We start from the raw sequence: 17,996 nt of genomic DNA on the forward strand, positions 1-17,996 counted from the left end.
ATGAGAAACAGCTGTGAAACACACACTTAAGTTAAATTCCTGCTTTGTTGGTTTCTTTCTTCTGACCTCCTTTACTTCCCTCTTCCTCTCGTCCTTCCTTCCATTTCTAAAAAATGATAAATGACTTTGACTTATTTTCATTAATGCAGATTGCCACTAAAAACAAGGTATACCTATTTGATATCCTGTTACTTGGAGCCCGAGCCTTTAAGAACGGTCTCTCCATGATCCTGGAAAGTAAGCACATACTAAAGGTGAGCAGCGCAAATAGATTATAAATTCTGTTCAGTCACACAGATGGATATTACCATTATGTCTTTGTTCACTATACATTTGGTGCAGGTCATTCATGATTGCAGAGCAATTGCTGGATGTCTGAATACCCAGTTTGGAGTAAAGTTAACCAACGTCTTTGACACACAGGTACATGTTTGCACAGTAGCCTACACATTTCAGAAGTTACAATCGCTCATGTCATATGCCTCACTTACAGTACTCATGTGTTCTTTCTCTGTCTGTGCACATGTTAAGGTGGCAGATGTCATGTGCTTCTACTCAGAGACGGGAGGTTTCCTCCCCGATAGAGTCAGTACTCTCCAGGAGGTGGTGAGTCTCCATCTGAAGGTACCCTCCTCTCAGCTCTTATCCCTGAAGATGAAGTCACAGCTCACCAAGGTATGGTTCAGGTTCTTCCTCGGGGGGACAATGGGATAGGTTTTTAATCGTATACTTGTATCTGTGATGTGGTGTGTGGTACAGGCCGACCAAAGTGGTCTAATCAAAGTAGGAGGCAGACACAGAAGGCTGAATCAGATGGCCACCGGAGTTTTTATTCTTATAAATTATATAAGGTAACAAAAAGTTGTACAAACAAAAAGAACAAAACAAACAACTTAACTCATAAGTATAACTGAAATAAGATTAAAATGACGTGTACACGGCTACACTCTAGCAGAACAAAAGAACCTCTGCACAGTCTCACAGCTCCTTCCTTTATAGAGCCCTCCATTAGCCCGCCCTCCAAATGAGAGTGGACTATACCACTCCTCAGGTAAGTCCTGAGCCCTTCCTGAAACAAGTAACAAGAAGATTAGCAGTTCAACAACATTCACTTGACATTACTTTTATCCTGCCTATCTCCATTACCTCTGCCACCAAAAACCTAATCAAATCATAAACAGTCTTAACATATTAACACAACAATTCACCAGCCACCCCTCCACATGGTTCTTCCCTAGTGACTTCACTAATGATGTCACCAGTCTATAAATTCAGGAGACATAGGCCGCCTCCTCCCTTTGTTTCCTGAGCACATGTAAGAATGGTGAGTAACAAAGAAAGATACAAACTTATGTCCTAAAACTAAACCAATAAACTCTCACTTCAATACAAGTGTGTTCTATTTTAACCAAAAGTCTGCTGAGATGTAACTTAACCAACTTATTCAGAAGTATAGTAGAAAAACGTGAAAACAGTACAGTAAAGTAGCGTTTCACAAAATGGCTGCCAGCCACTAAATCAAAACAGCATAGTAAAGCCAAGGGGTGGTGGGGGAGGGGAGGGGGTCTGCTGTACAGTAAAATCATGTTGACTACGTGGCGCTGGTGGATTCCTACCTCAACAGCAGCCACTACGCGCCTGATGAATTGGGGCACGTAAGCATGGTGGGTTCGCTTACAAGTTAGCCGTTGAGACGTGAACAAAAATATGTGATATTGATATATTGTGACACATAAAAATGCACACATTCCCTGAATTTGTAATCCTCACCCCACAAATGTTAATCCTGGCTGTTTGTTGGACACTGACAAACTAAAAGTGTTTCACAGTGTTTTTTACAAAAGAGAAAAGATGAATCTGCTATTGACATTTCAGAAGGTGGAAAGAGATTTTTTTAAACAATGACTTAAAACCGTGATCGATTATCAAAATATTTGGTGATTAATTTTTAACAATGCTGCTGCAGTGTGTTCTGACTGGAAAGGCTCAGGAGGCCTACTCTGCTTTAAGTGTATCAGAAAGTAGGGTTTATGACACAGTGAAGGCAGCGGTGTTAAAAGTGTATGAACTGGTGTCAGAGGCATATCGCCAGCGTTTCAGATCTAGGAAGAGACTGGATAATCAGACCTACACTGAATTGGCCCGTGATTTGACTTCCCAGTTTAACCGCTGGTGTGCAGCATCACTTGTCTCTCCTCCATGTCGCATATGTTGAGCCAGTTTGTGACAAGTGGGGGCTCGTCCTTGTCACAAACTGGCTCAACATATGTGTGTTAGATGTGATGGAGTTGAGGTGTATGAGCATGGGAGACTGTGTTGGCTGCAGGTGAGAAACAGCTGTGAAACACACACTTAAGTTAAATTCCTGCTTTGTTGGTTTCTTTCTTCTGACCTCCTTTACTTCCCTCTTCCTCTCGTCCTTCCTTCCATTTCTAAAAAATGATAAATGACTTTGACTTATTTTCATTAATGCAGATTGCCACTAAAAACAAGGTATACCTATTTGATATCCTGTTACTTGGAGCCCGAGCCTTTAAGAACGGTCTCTCCATGATCCTGGAAAGTAAGCACATACTAAAGGTGAGCAGCGCAAATAGATTATAAATTCTGTTCAGTCACACAGATGGATATTACCATTATGTCTTTGTTCACTATACATTTGGTGCAGGTCATTCATGATTGCAGAGCAATTGCTGGATGTCTGAATACCCAGTTTGGAGTAAAGTTAACCAACGTCTTTGACACACAGGTACATGTTTGCACAGTAGCCTACACATTTCAGAAGTTACAATCGCTCATGTCATATGCCTCACTTACAGTACTCATGTGTTCTTTCTCTGTCTGTGCACATGTTAAGGTGGCAGATGTCATGTGCTTCTACTCAGAGACGGGAGGTTTCCTCCCCGATAGAGTCAGTACTCTCCAGGAGGTGGTGAGTCTCCATCTGAAGGTACCCTCCTCTCAGCTCTTATCCCTGAAGATGAAGTCACAACTCACCAAGGTAGGGTTCAGGTTCTTCCTCGGGGGGACAATGGGATAGGTTTTTAATCGTGTACTTGTATCTGTGATGTGGTGTGATACGGTTTTGCAGGAGGAAATGGAGATGTGGTACAAACGTCCGTGTCCCATACCCCTGCTGAAGGTGATGGCTTTATCAGTGATCCACCTGCAGCCACTCAGACTGGTGCTGTTGGATGCTCTGATGACTGACTACATGGCGCTGGTGGATTCCTACCTCAACAGCAGCCACTACGCGCCTGATGAATTGGGGCACGTAAGCATGGTGGGTTCGCTTACAAGTTAGCCGTTGAGACGTGAACAAAAATATGTGATATTGATATATTGTGACACATAAAAATGCACACATTCCCTGAATTTGTAATCCTCACCCCACAAATGTTAATCCTGGCTGTTTGTAGGACACTGACAAACTAAAAGTGTTTCACAGTGTTTTTTACAAAAGAGAAAAGATGAATCTGCTATTGACATTTCAGAAGGTGGAACGAGATTTTTTTAAACAATGACTTAAAACGGTGATCGCTTATCAAAATATTTGGTGATTAATTTTATGTTGATTGAATAAGTTATTATTCATTGCAGCTCTAATTTATAATAAGGCCTTCAATGTGCGTGTTTACTGAGTATGATTACAAATGGCATATGCTTTCATAAAAATCTTGCTGAAGCTCATTTAAGTACACCAACTTCTCATTTTTGGTTCATGAATATTCAATTAAACTGTTTTATAGTCAGTCTGAAATAATACACAGAAGTTCTGAAGCATCATGTCCACCTGTTTGGATCCACAGGAAAGTGTGTTGGAGTTGCCCAGAGAGCTCCGGCAGCTGGAGCAGATGCGTTGTGAGCGCCAGGAGTGGGCTGCCGACCAATACCCTGTCACTGAGAAGGGTTTGCTGGCTCGCTTCTATCCCAGAACCAATAAGACTCCATCTCACACCTCGCCTGCAGGAGATGCACAGCCAGACTCCTTTGAACCTGGGAAAGAGCAGTCATGCATTCAGACCTTGCCTGCCATAGGAAGAGGCTTTCTTCTCCAAATACCACCAGCTCAGATCCCCATAGAGCGCGATAGAGACATGAAAGTTGCTGGTAGGATGGAGGTGGGTCCTTAATGCCATAGCCTCAAGCCCTCCCAAGCAGGAATGCCCCAGCCTCACACTAGTGCTACTGACTTACCTAAGGACATTTTTAGCTTGAGAGGAGACCGTTCCTCAGAGTTCCAAGTTGCTCTTATCCTCATTCAGGTCTTTCAGATACTGAAAGTTGCACTAAACCTATGAGGGCATGCCTTATTAATGTTTGCTGTTCCACATTTTGTGATTTCCTAAAGTGACCAGTAGATGGCAGTAAATCTTGTGTTTTGTGCAAAGGTTTGTTTGATACCAGCTGTTTAACAAAAGTCATTTATGTTTGAAAAAAATATTCTGTTTTGCTCCCTTCTCTGTGTCACTGTTGTTATCAGGCCTGACAGTGATGCCTTAAGCCTGCCCCCATGTGGCTACAGGCACATCTAAATCTGAGATCATGTTTTTTTGTCATGACATTGAGCCCCAGCCCAGGAGGCTAACAGAAGTCTACTGCTGAAGTCAAAATAAAGATTGCCGCATTTTGTATGAGTTTTCAAAAGATACAGTAAAACAGTATTACCACTTTCGGTTTGTGTACCTTTGACCATTTCCTCTTGTGACGAGTGAGTTTCCACCGCACCTTTAACAAACAACAAATCCAGTCTGATAAGGAAAATGTAATGGTAGAGTAGGAGAAATGACTTGTACTTCTGTTCAAGGAGAGATTTAATTCAACATATTCCAATCTTGTTAATCTTATCTCTCTTATGTAATATCACTCTGTAAATCCTATTCAGCATTTCATGCAGTCCTTTGTGCAAAGTCAATCATCTCTGTGTGAGTGATAGAGTTTTAATTTCAACATTTCTATTCTAAGTCTCATTATTTAACATAATAATCTTTAAGTCATTGTCTTTTATTTTGCATTCAGACATCTACAGTCATAGTATACTGATCTAGGAATGTACTGCAGGCATACACACATAGTGCACTGACAACACCCACAGGCTCACAATAAGCACACACACATAAATACAGGCAGTGTATGGTTGGATAATGCTCATATGTTCACAGTTGTGGAATAGAGTTAATGGGCATGTTATGTAGATCGTTATCATCAGATGACATTCATTCATCATTTTCATGACATTCGAGTTCTAGCTAAAAGAGTGAAAAACCTGGGGTTGTGGCCTCACCTGTGGATATTTTGAGTTATCTACTGACCACCCGGGAACATATGGCCTTTACCCTCAACACCATGACAGCTATATGGACAGTTTCAGCATTGAGAAATAAAGCAACTTGCTGGAAACTAGAAAAATTGGGCTACTGTTTACAGGTGAATCTACATGCAGCAATCATCTTTGCATTTCTAAAATCTTATTTTCTACCATGTCGATTTTGATAGATAGATAGATTTGATCCATCAGCTCTGGCTGGGAAAATAACCATTGAGGCACCAAAACACATTAATCTTCTCTCTGCCACTGCACAGCCGAGACATCCTGACTGTCTGCTTCAGAGGTTCATATAGTTGGAACTCCCCTTTCTTCCCTCAGGCAGTCAGACTGATTACCAGGTCACACACATGTTCTACACTGATGTAATATGATCTACTGTCCATAACGGTAAGAAGTTTACGGAGTACACTGTTAAGCACAATCTTTACAGATCTAACAAAATCAAATCTTATAGCCTAGATTTAAATCTATCATAACATAATCTAAATTGATATAATCTATTCTAATCAATTATTTCAAATTCAGACTAGAGTAAGAGGTTAGAGGAGAAATGGAGTGGAGGTTTAAATAAATAAAGCTGAAAAAAATGACAATAGTTTGTGTTGTCCAACCCACACACACACACACACAGAGGAACCATGAGGCCTATTTTGGTGGAAAATCCTTGAGGGAACATAAGGCTTGGGGAACATAGGGCTGTAGGCCCCCCTTTAGTTAAATTTTAGATGATTTAAAATGCATGTACTTTTAATTACGTGATGACGTCATATCTAATCTAGGCCGCTTCCCTGACTGACGTGACAGGCCTCGGTAGGTAGAGACTGCCGTGGCCAACGGACGAGTGTGTAGACTGGTGAATGTTGCTATCAAAGCTAGCACTTTAACTGTTTGTTTTGTTGTTGTTGGGTTTTGTTTTATTGAAACAACAGTTACATGTTTATAAAATGGTTGTGAGCGACGTCGAGTTCCTGAATATCCTGAAGGGGAAACGCATCAAACTGACCCTTAAGACTGCATCTTACCTCGGCGTTGTCCAACGTATCAACCCCAACAAAACGCTGATATTGGCGGACGGTTAGATATACTTTTTTATCTTAATGTATATGGTTTAACCATCCTTTCCCCATAAAAATGTAAAACTGCGCAGTACATATTTGGGAGTGTCAAAAGGCCTTATTAAAACACACACTGATACTAGTCTCCTCACGTTAAATGTGTTGTGTTTCAGTTGTAAGTGGCAGTAATGGGTGCAAATGTCCTGGATCCAAAATGTTCTTTGGGCATGAGATTCTCAATGGTGAGTTCACTCATTAGAAGTTATGGCTGCATTTACAAATTCAGCTCTACCACACCATACTGTAGCTATATTAAAATGTACAAGTATTACATATAATGTTTTGGTATAAGAAATAACTTTACCTCTTACTTTATTTACAGTGGAATTTACCAGTGAAGCTAACTCTGACAGTGGGTAAGTTATCAACAAACTATTTATAGTGTCTGTTGTCAGCTATTAGCAACAACACAATGTGCCAGCTCTGAATCACTGATTGTAAGATGTAATATATTGCACAGAAATATTCATGAGCACACACTTGAAGACCACTTGACTGTGAAAAAGTTTCAGCCATACAAGAACACAATCGCACTGGGTGAGTCATCATGGGATATATTTTCATAGTTTTCTCTATAATGCTCCAACAGAGAAATCCGTAATATTTGTTGAAATGATCTCTCTTTTTATAGATGATGATGATGAAGACGAGATCAATTTTGTAGTCATCGACGAGTTTCATGAGAAATTTGGACCTGCTGTAAGTTAGAGTTCATGTTGGCACACATGCTTGGAATATATTTTTGAGGAAGGCGAAGACAGGCGTGTACAGAGACATGTAGTCTTAAAAATTGTAATGCTGGAACTGTCCTTTAGGTGATGCACATCAAGAGGCAGCGTGTGATTGGTGTTGGAGTTGATGGAGTTGAGGTGTATGAGCATGGGAGACTGTGTTGGCTGCAGGTGAGAAACAGCTGTGAAACACACACTTAAGTTAAATTCCTGCTTTGTTGGTTTCTTTCTTCTGACCTCCTTTACTTCCCTCTTCCTCTCGTCCTTCCTTCCATTTCTAAAAAATGATATGATGATATAATGATATATTGTGACACATAAAAATGCACACATTCCCTGAATTTGTAATCCTCACCCCACAAATGTTAATCCTGGCTGTTTGTTGGACACTGACAAACTAAAAGTGTTTCACAGTGTTTTTTACAAAAGAGAAAAGATGAATCTGCTATTGACATTTCAGAAGGTGGAATGAGATTTTTTTAAACAATGACTTAAAACAATGATCGATTATCAAAATATTTGGTGATTAATTTTATGTTGATTGAATAAGTTATTATTCATTGCAGCTCTAATTTATAATAAGGCCTTCAATGTGCGTGTTTACTGAGTATGATTACAAATGGCATATGCTTTCATAAAAATCTTGCTGAAGCTCATTTAAGTACACTAACTTCTCATTTTTGGTTCATGAATATTCAATTAAACTGTTTTATGGTCAGTCTGAAATAATACACAGAAGTTCTGAAGCATCATGTCCACCTGTTTGGATCCACAGGAAAGTGTGTTGGAGTTGCCCAGAGAGCTCCGGCAGCTGGAGCAGATGCGTTGTGAGCGCCAGGAGTGGGCTGCCGACCAATACCCTGTCACTGAGAAGGGTTTGCTGGCTCGCTTCTATCCCAGAACCAATAAGACTCCATCTCACACCTCGCCTGCAGGAGATGCACAGCCAGACTCCTTTGAACCTGCAACTGTGGAGTCACCTTCATCAACACAAGTGGACTCTCGCCTTCAACGGCCACCCACGAGGCCCTCGAGGGTCACTGATGTTTCCTCTGCCCAGTCTGTGGATGCCCCAACAACTCAGGATCCAGTCCCTGCCACTGAGTCAGACCTCAGTAAAGAAGTGTCTGGCCTGTCTCTGGGTGTAGGCAGAGGACGCACAGAGGTAGTGATGGAAACAGTAGGTAGAGGAAGGTCCTTTGGGAAAGAGCAGTCATGCATTCAGACCTTGCCTGCCATAGGAAGAGGCTTTCTTCTCCAAATACCACCAGCTCAGATCCCCATAGAGCGCGATAGAGACATGAAAGTTCCTGGTAGGATGGAAGTGGGTCCTTAATGCCATAGCCTCAAGCCCTCCCAAGCAGGAATGCCCCAGCCTCACACTAGTGCTACTGACTTACCTAAGGACATTTTTAGCTTGAGAGGAGACCGTTCCTCAGAGAGTTCCAAGTTGGTCTTATCCTCATTCAGGTCTTTCAGATACTGAAAGTTGCACTAAACCTATGAGGGCATGCCTTATTAATGTTTGCTGTTCCACATTTTGTGATTTCCTAAAGTGACCAGTAGATGGCAGTAAATCTTGTGTTTTGTGCAAAGGTTTGTTTGATACCAGCTGTTTAACAAAAGTCATTTATGTTTGAAAAAAATATTCTGTTGTTTTGCTCCCTTCTCTGTGTCACTGTTGTTATCAGGCCTGACAGTGATGCCTTAAGCCTGCCCCCATGTGGCTACAGGCACATCTAAATCTGAGATCATGTTTTTTTGTCATGACATTGAGCCCCAGCCCAGGAGGCTAACAGAAATCTACTGCTGAAGTCAAAATAAAGATTGCCACATTTTGTATGAGTTTTCAAAAGATACAGTAAAACAGTATTACCACTTTCGGTTTGTGTACCTTTGACCATTTCCTCTTGTGACGAGTGAGTTTCCACCGCACCTTTAACAAACAACAAATCCAGTCTGATAAGGAAAATTTAATGGTAGAGTAGGAGAAATGACTTGTACTTCTGTTCAAGGAGAGATTTAATTCAACATATTCCAATCTTGTTAATCTTATCTCTCATGTAATATCACTCTGTAAATCCTATTCAGCATTTCATGCAGTCCTTTGTGCAAAGTCAATCATCTCTGTGTGAGTGATAGAGTTTTAATTTCAACATTTCTATTCTAAGTCTCATTATTTAACATAATAATCTTTAAGTCATTGTCTTTTATTTTGCATTCAGACATCTACAGTCATAGTATACTGATCTAGGAATGTACTGCAGGCATACACACATAGTGCACTGACAACACCCACAGGCTCACAATAAGCACACATACATAAATACAGGCAGTGTATGGTTGGATAATGCTCATATGTTCACAGTTGTGGAATAGAGTTAATGGGCATGTTATGTAGATCGTTATCATCAGATGAATACTGTCAGAAAACTGTCATTTTCATGACATTTGAGTTCTAGCTAAAAGAGTGAAAAACCTGGGGTTGTGGCCTCACCTGTGGATATTTTGAGTTATCTACTGACCACCCGGGAACATATGGCCTTTACCCTCAACACCATGACAGCTATATGGACAGTTTCAGCATTGAGAAATAAAGCAACTTGCTGGAAACCAGAAAAATTGGGCTACTGTTTACAGGTGAATCTACATGCAGCAATCATCTTTGTATTTCTAAAATCTTATTTTCTACCATGTCGATTTTGATAGATAGATAGATTTGATCCATCAGCTCTGGCTGGGAAAATAACCATTGAGGCACCAAAACACATTAATCTTCTCTCTGCCAATGCACAGCCGAGACATCCTGACTCTCTGCTTCAGAGGTTCATATAGTTGGAACTCCCCTTTCTTCCCTCAGGCAGTCAGACTGATTACCAGGTCACACACATGTTCTACACTGATGTAATATGATCTACTGTCCATAACAGTAAGAAGTATACGGAGTACACTGTTAAACACAATCTTTACAGATCTAACAAAATCAAATATTATAGCCTAGATTTAAATCTATCATAACATAATCTAAATTGATATAATCTATTCTAATCAATTATTTCAAATTCAGATTAGAGTAAGAGGTTAGAGGAGAAATGGAGTGGAGGTTTAAATAAATAAAGTTGAAAAAAATGACAATAGTTTGTGTTGTCCAACCCACACACACACACACACAGAGGAACCATGAGGTCTATTTTGGTGGAAAATCCTTGAGGGAACATAAGGCTTGGGGAACATAGGGCTGTAGGCCTCCCTTTAGTTAAATTTTAGATGATTTAAAATGCATGTACTTTTAATTACGTGATGACGTCATATCTAATCTAGGCCGCTTCCCTGACTGACGTGACAGGCCTCGGTAGGTAGAGACTGCCGTGGCCAACGGACGAGTGTGTAGACTGGTGAATGTTGCTATCAAAGCTAGCACTTTAACTGTTTGCTTTGTTGTTGTTGGGTTTTGTTTTATTGAAACAACAGTTACATGTTTATAAAATGGTTGTGAGCGACGTCGAGTTCCTGAATATCCTGAAGGGGAAACGCATCAAACTGACCCTTAAGACTGCATCTTACCTCGGCGTTGTCCAACGTATCAACCCCAACAAAACGCTGATATTGGCGGACGGTTAGATATACTTTTTTATCTTAATGTATATGGTTTAACCATCCTTTCCCCATAAAAATGTAAAACTGCGCAGTACATATTTGGGAGTGTCAAAAGGCCTTATTAAAACACACACTGATACTAGTCTCCTCACGTTAAATGTGTTGTGTTTCAGTTGTAAGTGGCAGTAATGGGTGCAAATGTCCTGGATCCAAAATGTTCTTTGGGCATGAGATTCTCAATGGTGAGTTCACTCATTAGAAATTATGGCTGCATTTACACATTCAGCTGTAACACACCATACTGTAGCTATATTAAAATGTACAAGTATTACACATAATGTTTTGGTATAAGAAATAACTTTATCTCTTACTTTATTTACAGTGGAATTTACCAGTGAAGCTAACTCTGACAGTGGGTAAGTTATCAACAAACTATTTATAGTGTCTGTTGTCAGCTATTAGCAACAACACAATGTGCCAGCTCTGAATCACTAATTGTAAGATGTAATATATTGCACAGAAATATTCATGAGCACACACTTGAAGACCACTTGACTGTGAAAAAGTTTCAGCCATACAAGAACACAATCACACTGGGTGAGTCATCATGGGATATATTTTCATAGTTTTCTCTATAATGCTCCAACGGTGAAATCCGTAATATTTGTTGAAATGATCTCTCTTTTTATAGATGATGATGATGAAGACGATGAGGAATTTATCAATTTTGTAGTCATCGACGAGTTTCATGAGAAATTTGGACCTGCTGTAAGTTAGAGTTCATGTTGGCACACATGCTTGGAATATATTTTTGAGGAAGGCGAAGACAGGCGTGTACAGAGACATGTAGTCTTAAAAACTGTAATGCTGGAACTGTCCTTTAGGTGATGCACATCAAGAGGCAGCGTGTGATTGGTGTTGGAGTTGATGGAGTTGAGGTGTATGAGCATGGGAGACTGTGTTGGCTGCAGGTGAGAAACAGCTGTGAAACACACACTTAAGTTAAATTCCTGCTTTGTTGGTTTCTTTCTTCTGACCTCCTTTACTTCCCTCTTCCTCTCGTCCTTCCTTCCATTTCTAAAAAATGATAAATGACTTTGACTTATTTTCATTAATGCAGATTGCCACTAAAAACAAGGTATACCTATTTGATATCCTGTTACTTGGAGCCCGAGCCTTTAAGAACGGTCTCTCCATGATCCTGGAAATTAAGCACATTGTTACGACCCCTCCCTTTCTGCTCTCTATCATGCAGTTGATTACTTCCTGCAGGAGTTGGTAGTCAGGGAGGGTCGTTAAGGCAAGGTGCTGACACCTGGCTAGGCCTCTAGCAAGGAGATAAATGCCAGCCTGGTCTCATTCTCTCTCTCTCTCCTAGGCTCCACGCTGCTACAGATTCTGGGTTCGTTTGGCGTTTTTCCTTTTACACTCAACAGCCACACACAATTATCTCACTCATCCACACACTACATTCACCACTGACACCACTACACTCCACACCTCATGCTTTTTGTATACATGTTGTTTTAGTTACAATAAAACATTTTCTTTTGGCACCTGACTTGTCTCTCCTCCATGTCACATATGTTGAGCCAGTTTGTGACAAGTGGGGGCTCGTCCGGGATCCAGTATGAGAATTAAATTAGCTTGAATTTGGTCTGTACTGGTAAATTGACTCGGTTTAGGTTGGTGGATGTTTCCTCCTATTGCAGACAATGGTCTTTGGTTTGCCTGGTTGAAGTGTACTACTAGCTGACTGTGTTGTGGTTGTTCACCAACGGTTCTGGGAGGGGATATGTCAGGTCGTTAGTGCTGGTTACTTCCAGTATGAGAAGGTTGTAGGAGATTTGGGAGAGGTATTTGGTCCATCTGTTTGTTGTAAATGTGATTGGATTTGACTGGGGCTTTGCAGTAGAACCTATCTGGGGTATGTTGTGTGTTTGAGCAGGAGTTCCTTCCCCTGTTAGGTTTGGCAGCGGGTTCCTCTAGGGGGCTCTTGGTGATCTCTTTAGGCGGCGGCGAAGGTGGGTAGAGCTTTTAGCTCGGGAGCATCTCCGTGGTTGTGAGAGGGTGGCCAGTTTTCTGGTTGCTTTCTTCACACCGCTGGTTTAGCGTGCATAAGTACCCCCCACCATTAACTGCACGAAGACTAGGGAAGAGTTAGTTAGCTAGTTTAATGGTTGTAGTTAACATCAGTATAGGGGCGAGGCTCCTGTTCACCTGTTACCTCAGGTTTGGGTTTTCTGTGTGTCCCAGTCAAAGGTTTGTAACTTGTTAGGCTGATTGTTTTGAGGATGGCTTCCCTTGTGGAGAGTTTCATCCAGGATCCTTCAGAGTCTTTGCTGGAGCAGTGCACAAAGGAACAGCTTCTCAGGATAGCAGAGCACTATGAAGTTGACATTTCAGATAGGAAGTTAAAAGAGTGTGAAGGCATGCTTAAGGGATGGTTTGTTTGAGGCTGGAGTTTTGGGCCGGCAACAAGTTAGCAGTCCAGTGTCCAGTGTAGTGCCTAATCCTGGAACTCTAACATTCGAACAGCAGAAGGAGCTGCTGCAGTTACAGTTAAAACAGCAGTTAGAGTTGGAGAGGTTGAAATTTGAAAAGGAAGTAGAGTTGGAAACGATAAAGCATAAAACTGAGTGTGCAAAGTTAGAAGTGCAACAGCATCAATTACAGCTGGTAAAGGAGGGTAAGCTTTCAGGTATGGGCAGAGCTGATAGTTTCGAGGCCTCAGGGGGCAAGTCTTCTCAGTGTGACCTGGATAATCTCCGCCTGCTTCCCAGGTTTAGTGAGTCTGATCCAGACTCATTTTTTTCTGTTTGAGAGGATAGCAGATGCTCGAGACTGGCCGGACTCAGACAGAACAATGCTGCTGCAGTGTGTTCTGACTGGAAAGGCTCAGGAGGCCTACTCTGCTTTAAGTGTATCAGAAAGTAGGGTTTATGACACAGTGAAGGCAGCGGTGTTAAAAGTGTATGAACTGGTGCCAGAGGCATATCGCCAGCGTTTCAGATCTAGGAAGAGACTGGATGATCAGACCTACACTGAATTGGCCCGTGATTTGACTTCCCAGTTTAACCGCTGGTGTGCAGCATCACTTGTCTCTCCTCCATGTCACATATGTTGAGCCAGTTTGTGACAAGTGGGGGCTCGCCCTTGTCACAAACTGGCTCAACATATGTGTGTTGGATGTGATGGAGTTGAGGTGTATGAGCATGGGAGACTGTGTTGGCTGCAGGTGAGAAACAGCTGTGAAACACACACTTAAATTAAATTCCTGCTTTGTTGGTTTCTTTCTTCTGACCTCCTTTACTTCCCTCTTCCTCTCGTCCTTCCTTCCATTTCTAAAAAATGATAAATGACTGACTTATTTTCATTAATGCAGATTGCCACTAAAAACAAGGTATACCTATTTGATATCCTGTTACTTGGAGCCCGAGCCTTTAAGAACGGTCTCTCCATGATCCTGGAAAGTAAGCACATACTAAAGGTGAGCAGCGCAAATAGATTATAAATTCTGTTCAGTCACACAGATGGATATTACCATTATGTCTTTGTTCACTATACATTTGGTGCAGGTCATTCATGATTGCAGAGCAATTGCTGGATGTCTGAATACCCAGTTTGGAGTAAAGTTAACCAACGTCTTTGACACACAGGTACATGTTTGCAGAGTACATTTCAGAAGTTACAATCGCTCATGTCATATGCCTCACTTACAGTACTCATGTGTTCTTTCTCTGTCTGTGCACATGTTAAGGTGGCAGATGTCATGTGCTTCTACTCAGAGACGGGAGGTTTCCTCCCCGATAGAGTCAGTACTCTCCAGGAGGTGGTGAGTCTCCATCTGAAGGTACCCTCCTCTCAGCTCTTATCCCTGAAGATGAAGTCACAACTCACCAAGGTATGGTTCAGGTTCTTCCTCGGGGGGACAATGGGATAGGTTTTTAATCGTATACTTGTATCTGTGATGTGGTGTGATACGGTTTTGCAGGAGGAAATGGAGATGTGGTACACACGTCCGTGTCCCATACCCCTGCTGAAGGTGATGGCTTTATCAGTGATCCACCTGCAGCCACTCAGACTGGTGCTGTTGGATGCTCTGATGATGGACTACATGGCGCTGGTGGATTCCTACCTCAACAGCAGCCACTACGCGCCTGATGAATTGGGGCACGTAAGCATGGTGGGTTCACTTACAAGTTAGCCGTTGAGACGTGAACAAAAATATGTGATATTGATATATTGTGACACATAAAAATGCACACATTCCCTGAATTTGTAATCCTCACCCCACAAATGTTAATCCTGACTGTTTGTTGGACACTGACAAACTAAAAGTGTTTCACAGTGTTTTTTACAAAAGAGAAAAGATGAATCTGCTATTGACATTTCAGAAGGTGGAACGAGATTTTTTTTAAACAATGACTTAAAACGGTGATCGCTTATCAAAATATTTGGTGATTAATTTTATGTTGATTGAATAAGTTATTATTCATTGCAGCTCTAATTTATAATAAGGCCTTCAATGTGCGTGTTTACTGAGTATGATTACAAATGGCATATGCTTTCATAAAAATCTTGCTGAAGCTCATTTAAGTACACTAACTTCTCATTTTTGGTTCATGAATATTCAATTAAACTGTTTTATGGTCAGTCTGAAATAATACACAGAAGTTCTGAAGCATCATGTCCACCTGTTTGGATCCACAGGAAAGTGTGTTGGAGTTGCCCAGAGAGCTCCGGCAGCTGGAGCAGATGCGTTGTGAGCGCCAGGAGTGGGCTGCCGACCAATACCCTGTCACTGAGAAGGGTTTGCTGGCTCGCTTCTATCCCAGAACCAATAAGACTCCATCTCACACCTCGCCTGCAGGAGATGCACAGCCAGACTCCTTTGGACCTGCAACTGTGGAGTCACCTTCAACACAAGTGGACTCTCTCCTTCAACGGCCACCCACGAGGCCCTCGAGGGTCACTGATGTTTCCTCTGCCCAGTCTGTGGATGCCCCAACAACTCAGGATCCAGTCCCTGCCACTGAGTCAGACCTCAGTAAAAAAGTGTCTGGCCTGTCTCTGGGTGTAGGCAGAGGACGCACAGAGGTAGTGATGGAAACAGTAGGTAGAGGAAGGTCCTTTGGGAAAGAGCAGTCATGCATTCAGACCTTGCCTGCCATAGGAAGAGGCTTTCTTCTCCAAATACCACCAGCTCAGATCCCCATAGAGCGCAATAGAGACATGAAAGTTGCTGGTAGGATGGAAGTGGGTCCTTCATGCCATAGCCTCAAGCCCTCCCAAGCAGGAATGCCCCAGCCTCACACTAGTGCTACTGACTTACCTAAGGACATTTTTAGCTTGAGAGGAGACCGTTCCTCAGAGAGTTCCAAGTTGCTCTTATCCTCATTCAGGTCTTTCAGATACTGAAAGTTGCACTAAACCTATGAGGGCATGCCTTATTAATGTTTGCTGTTCCACATTTTATGATTTCCTAAAGTGACCAGTAGATGGCAGTAAATCTTGTGTTTTGTGCAAAGGTTTGTTTGATACCAGCTGTTTAACAAAAGTCATTTATGTTTGAAAAAAATATTCTGTTTTGACTTTGGACAGTTTACTTTTCTGTATACAGGTTATATATTTGCATTGTTTGCAACTAAAAGCTTTCATGTCTGTTCCTGTATTTGTATTATGTTACTTCTATCACATCAAACCCTACTCGCTTTTGTTTTGATTGAGTGGTAATTGATTGTATTCTCAATCTAGATAATTAAAACATATCAACTCAAATCATATTCTGAGATGAAAAAGAAGCATCCATTTTGACATGGAAATTATTTTGATAGCTTATCACATTGCCTGAGTGCCAACAAGTAATAAGCTTTGACTGTTGGAACACAAAGTATAACCAAAAACAGCACCACATGCCCATTAAACCTTAATGTGCTAAGCTTAGCGTGATTGATTACCTGTACAGCTTGACTCCCGTGTTGCAGTTAATTGATTGTGAAAAGCAGAGATGACCCTTGATGGATCTGCTGGTAATTGAGCAAAAACATTTTCTTTATTACTGATGACCAAAAAAACATTTGACTTGGCACAGGCAGAAAAGTGAAACTGAACCTCTGCAGCTTCAATCATCGCTGTAGTTTAGTGATCACAGGTGGCCAACACCTGCCATGTCTTACACAGGCACAAAAAGCAAATCCATCTAATTTGCTGCTTGAGGTGCCTTGCAGAATTTGCAGGGTAAAAGGGGGTTACTGCACAGCCATTTTGCCTGGATCATCAGAGGTGGTATCTCAGATCAAAACAAGGCATGGACACAACAGCAGGGCATTGCTGCAGACAGCAGGGCATTGCTGCAGCCTGCAGCGCAAATGGGCCTCCTGTATTAATCACATCTTATTGCTATGGTTATCTACATGCAGAGGCTTGGGCCCTTTCCAGAGCTTTCTAATTGAAAGCATGAAACAGATAAAGTAGGATTTTAATTAACTGGGAGGCAACCCGGCACAAAGCCTTGCATCTCTCTTAGCAACCAGCTCCTCCTCAGCTTCTGCTAAACACAAGCAGGATGGATCCTACCCATATGCCTCCGTTAACCCTTTGATAGTCTGTATGTGGGTGGGTTCAGTGTGGAACAAAGGTTTTTACACATCATCTTAAAGCTGATTCTCTTCACGCTCTTTTTGAGCTGCTGCACACAAATCTACCCAAAGTCAATGCCTTTAGAGTGACTTTATGTGTAGACTTGTGTTGTGTGTATTGTGTTTTGCAATTTGTCACATGTACATTTCCGTATGGGTCTTGTTTTTTTTTTTATATTTATATCTGCGTCACTCAACAGTGACGTGGTGAAGGGGGGCAATGTGTGTGGGATACAGGTCTCTATAGGGCTGTGGAGGACAGGCCCCTGTCATTGACAACCAGATTGAGGCGCTTATTTTAGAGGACCTTGCATTTCCTCTCCGTCACAATAATGCCTTATGTGCAGCACTTCCTGTTTCTCAGGCCTGGGAGGAAGGAACAGGGCGCTTGTCACACGGTAGTCACGGCTTCCTTCTTCCCTCTCGCTCCCCCCCGCTCCCAAACTTCAGACACTGTTGTGTCCTTCAGGGGGAAAGATGACTGCACCTTCAGCATCACAGCAGGATGCTGCCGAGCTATTTTTAGAGGCAAGTCGGAAAGGTAGTGTACAGACATAAACACAAACTTTAGGATGTCCAGCTG

At 41.8% G+C, this 17,996-nt stretch overlaps 2 protein-coding genes and 1 long non-coding RNA gene across 3 annotated transcripts; all 3 read left to right on the plus strand.

The window, feature by feature from the left end:
• The first annotated feature begins 1,954 nt into the window (after positions 1–1,954).
• On the plus strand, positions 1,955–8,511 carry LOC128374947 (piRNA biogenesis protein EXD1-like). Its single transcript, XM_053335167.1, has 7 exons — positions 1,955–2,160; positions 2,278–2,326; positions 2,476–2,580; positions 2,669–2,749; positions 2,858–3,001; positions 3,092–3,283; positions 7,951–8,511. Exons 1-7 carry the CDS (start codon positions 1,955–1,957, stop codon positions 8,509–8,511), a joined length of 1,338 nt encoding a protein of 445 aa, XP_053191142.1.
• Positions 6,588–6,932, plus strand: LOC128375211 (uncharacterized). The gene is made up of 3 exons (XR_008323072.1): positions 6,588–6,626; positions 6,767–6,800; positions 6,905–6,932. It is a non-coding gene; the product is annotated as an uncharacterized LOC128375211 (long non-coding RNA).
• A 2,150-nt stretch (positions 8,512–10,661) lies between the features above and the next one.
• Positions 10,662–16,193, plus strand: LOC128374948 (piRNA biogenesis protein EXD1-like). Its single transcript, XM_053335168.1, has 11 exons — positions 10,662–10,791; positions 10,946–11,014; positions 11,155–11,188; positions 11,293–11,369; positions 11,464–11,540; positions 11,657–11,743; positions 14,158–14,262; positions 14,351–14,431; positions 14,533–14,676; positions 14,767–14,958; positions 15,486–16,193. The coding sequence occupies exons 1-11, from the start codon at positions 10,662–10,664 to the stop codon at positions 16,191–16,193; spliced, it is 1,704 nt and encodes a 567-aa protein (XP_053191143.1).
• The last annotated feature ends 1,803 nt before the right edge of the window (positions 16,194–17,996 follow it).

Source organism: Scomber japonicus, chromosome 16, assembly GCF_027409825.1.
Source record: "Scomber japonicus isolate fScoJap1 chromosome 16, fScoJap1.pri, whole genome shotgun sequence".
Taxonomy (NCBI): Eukaryota; Metazoa; Chordata; class Actinopteri; order Scombriformes; family Scombridae; genus Scomber; species Scomber japonicus.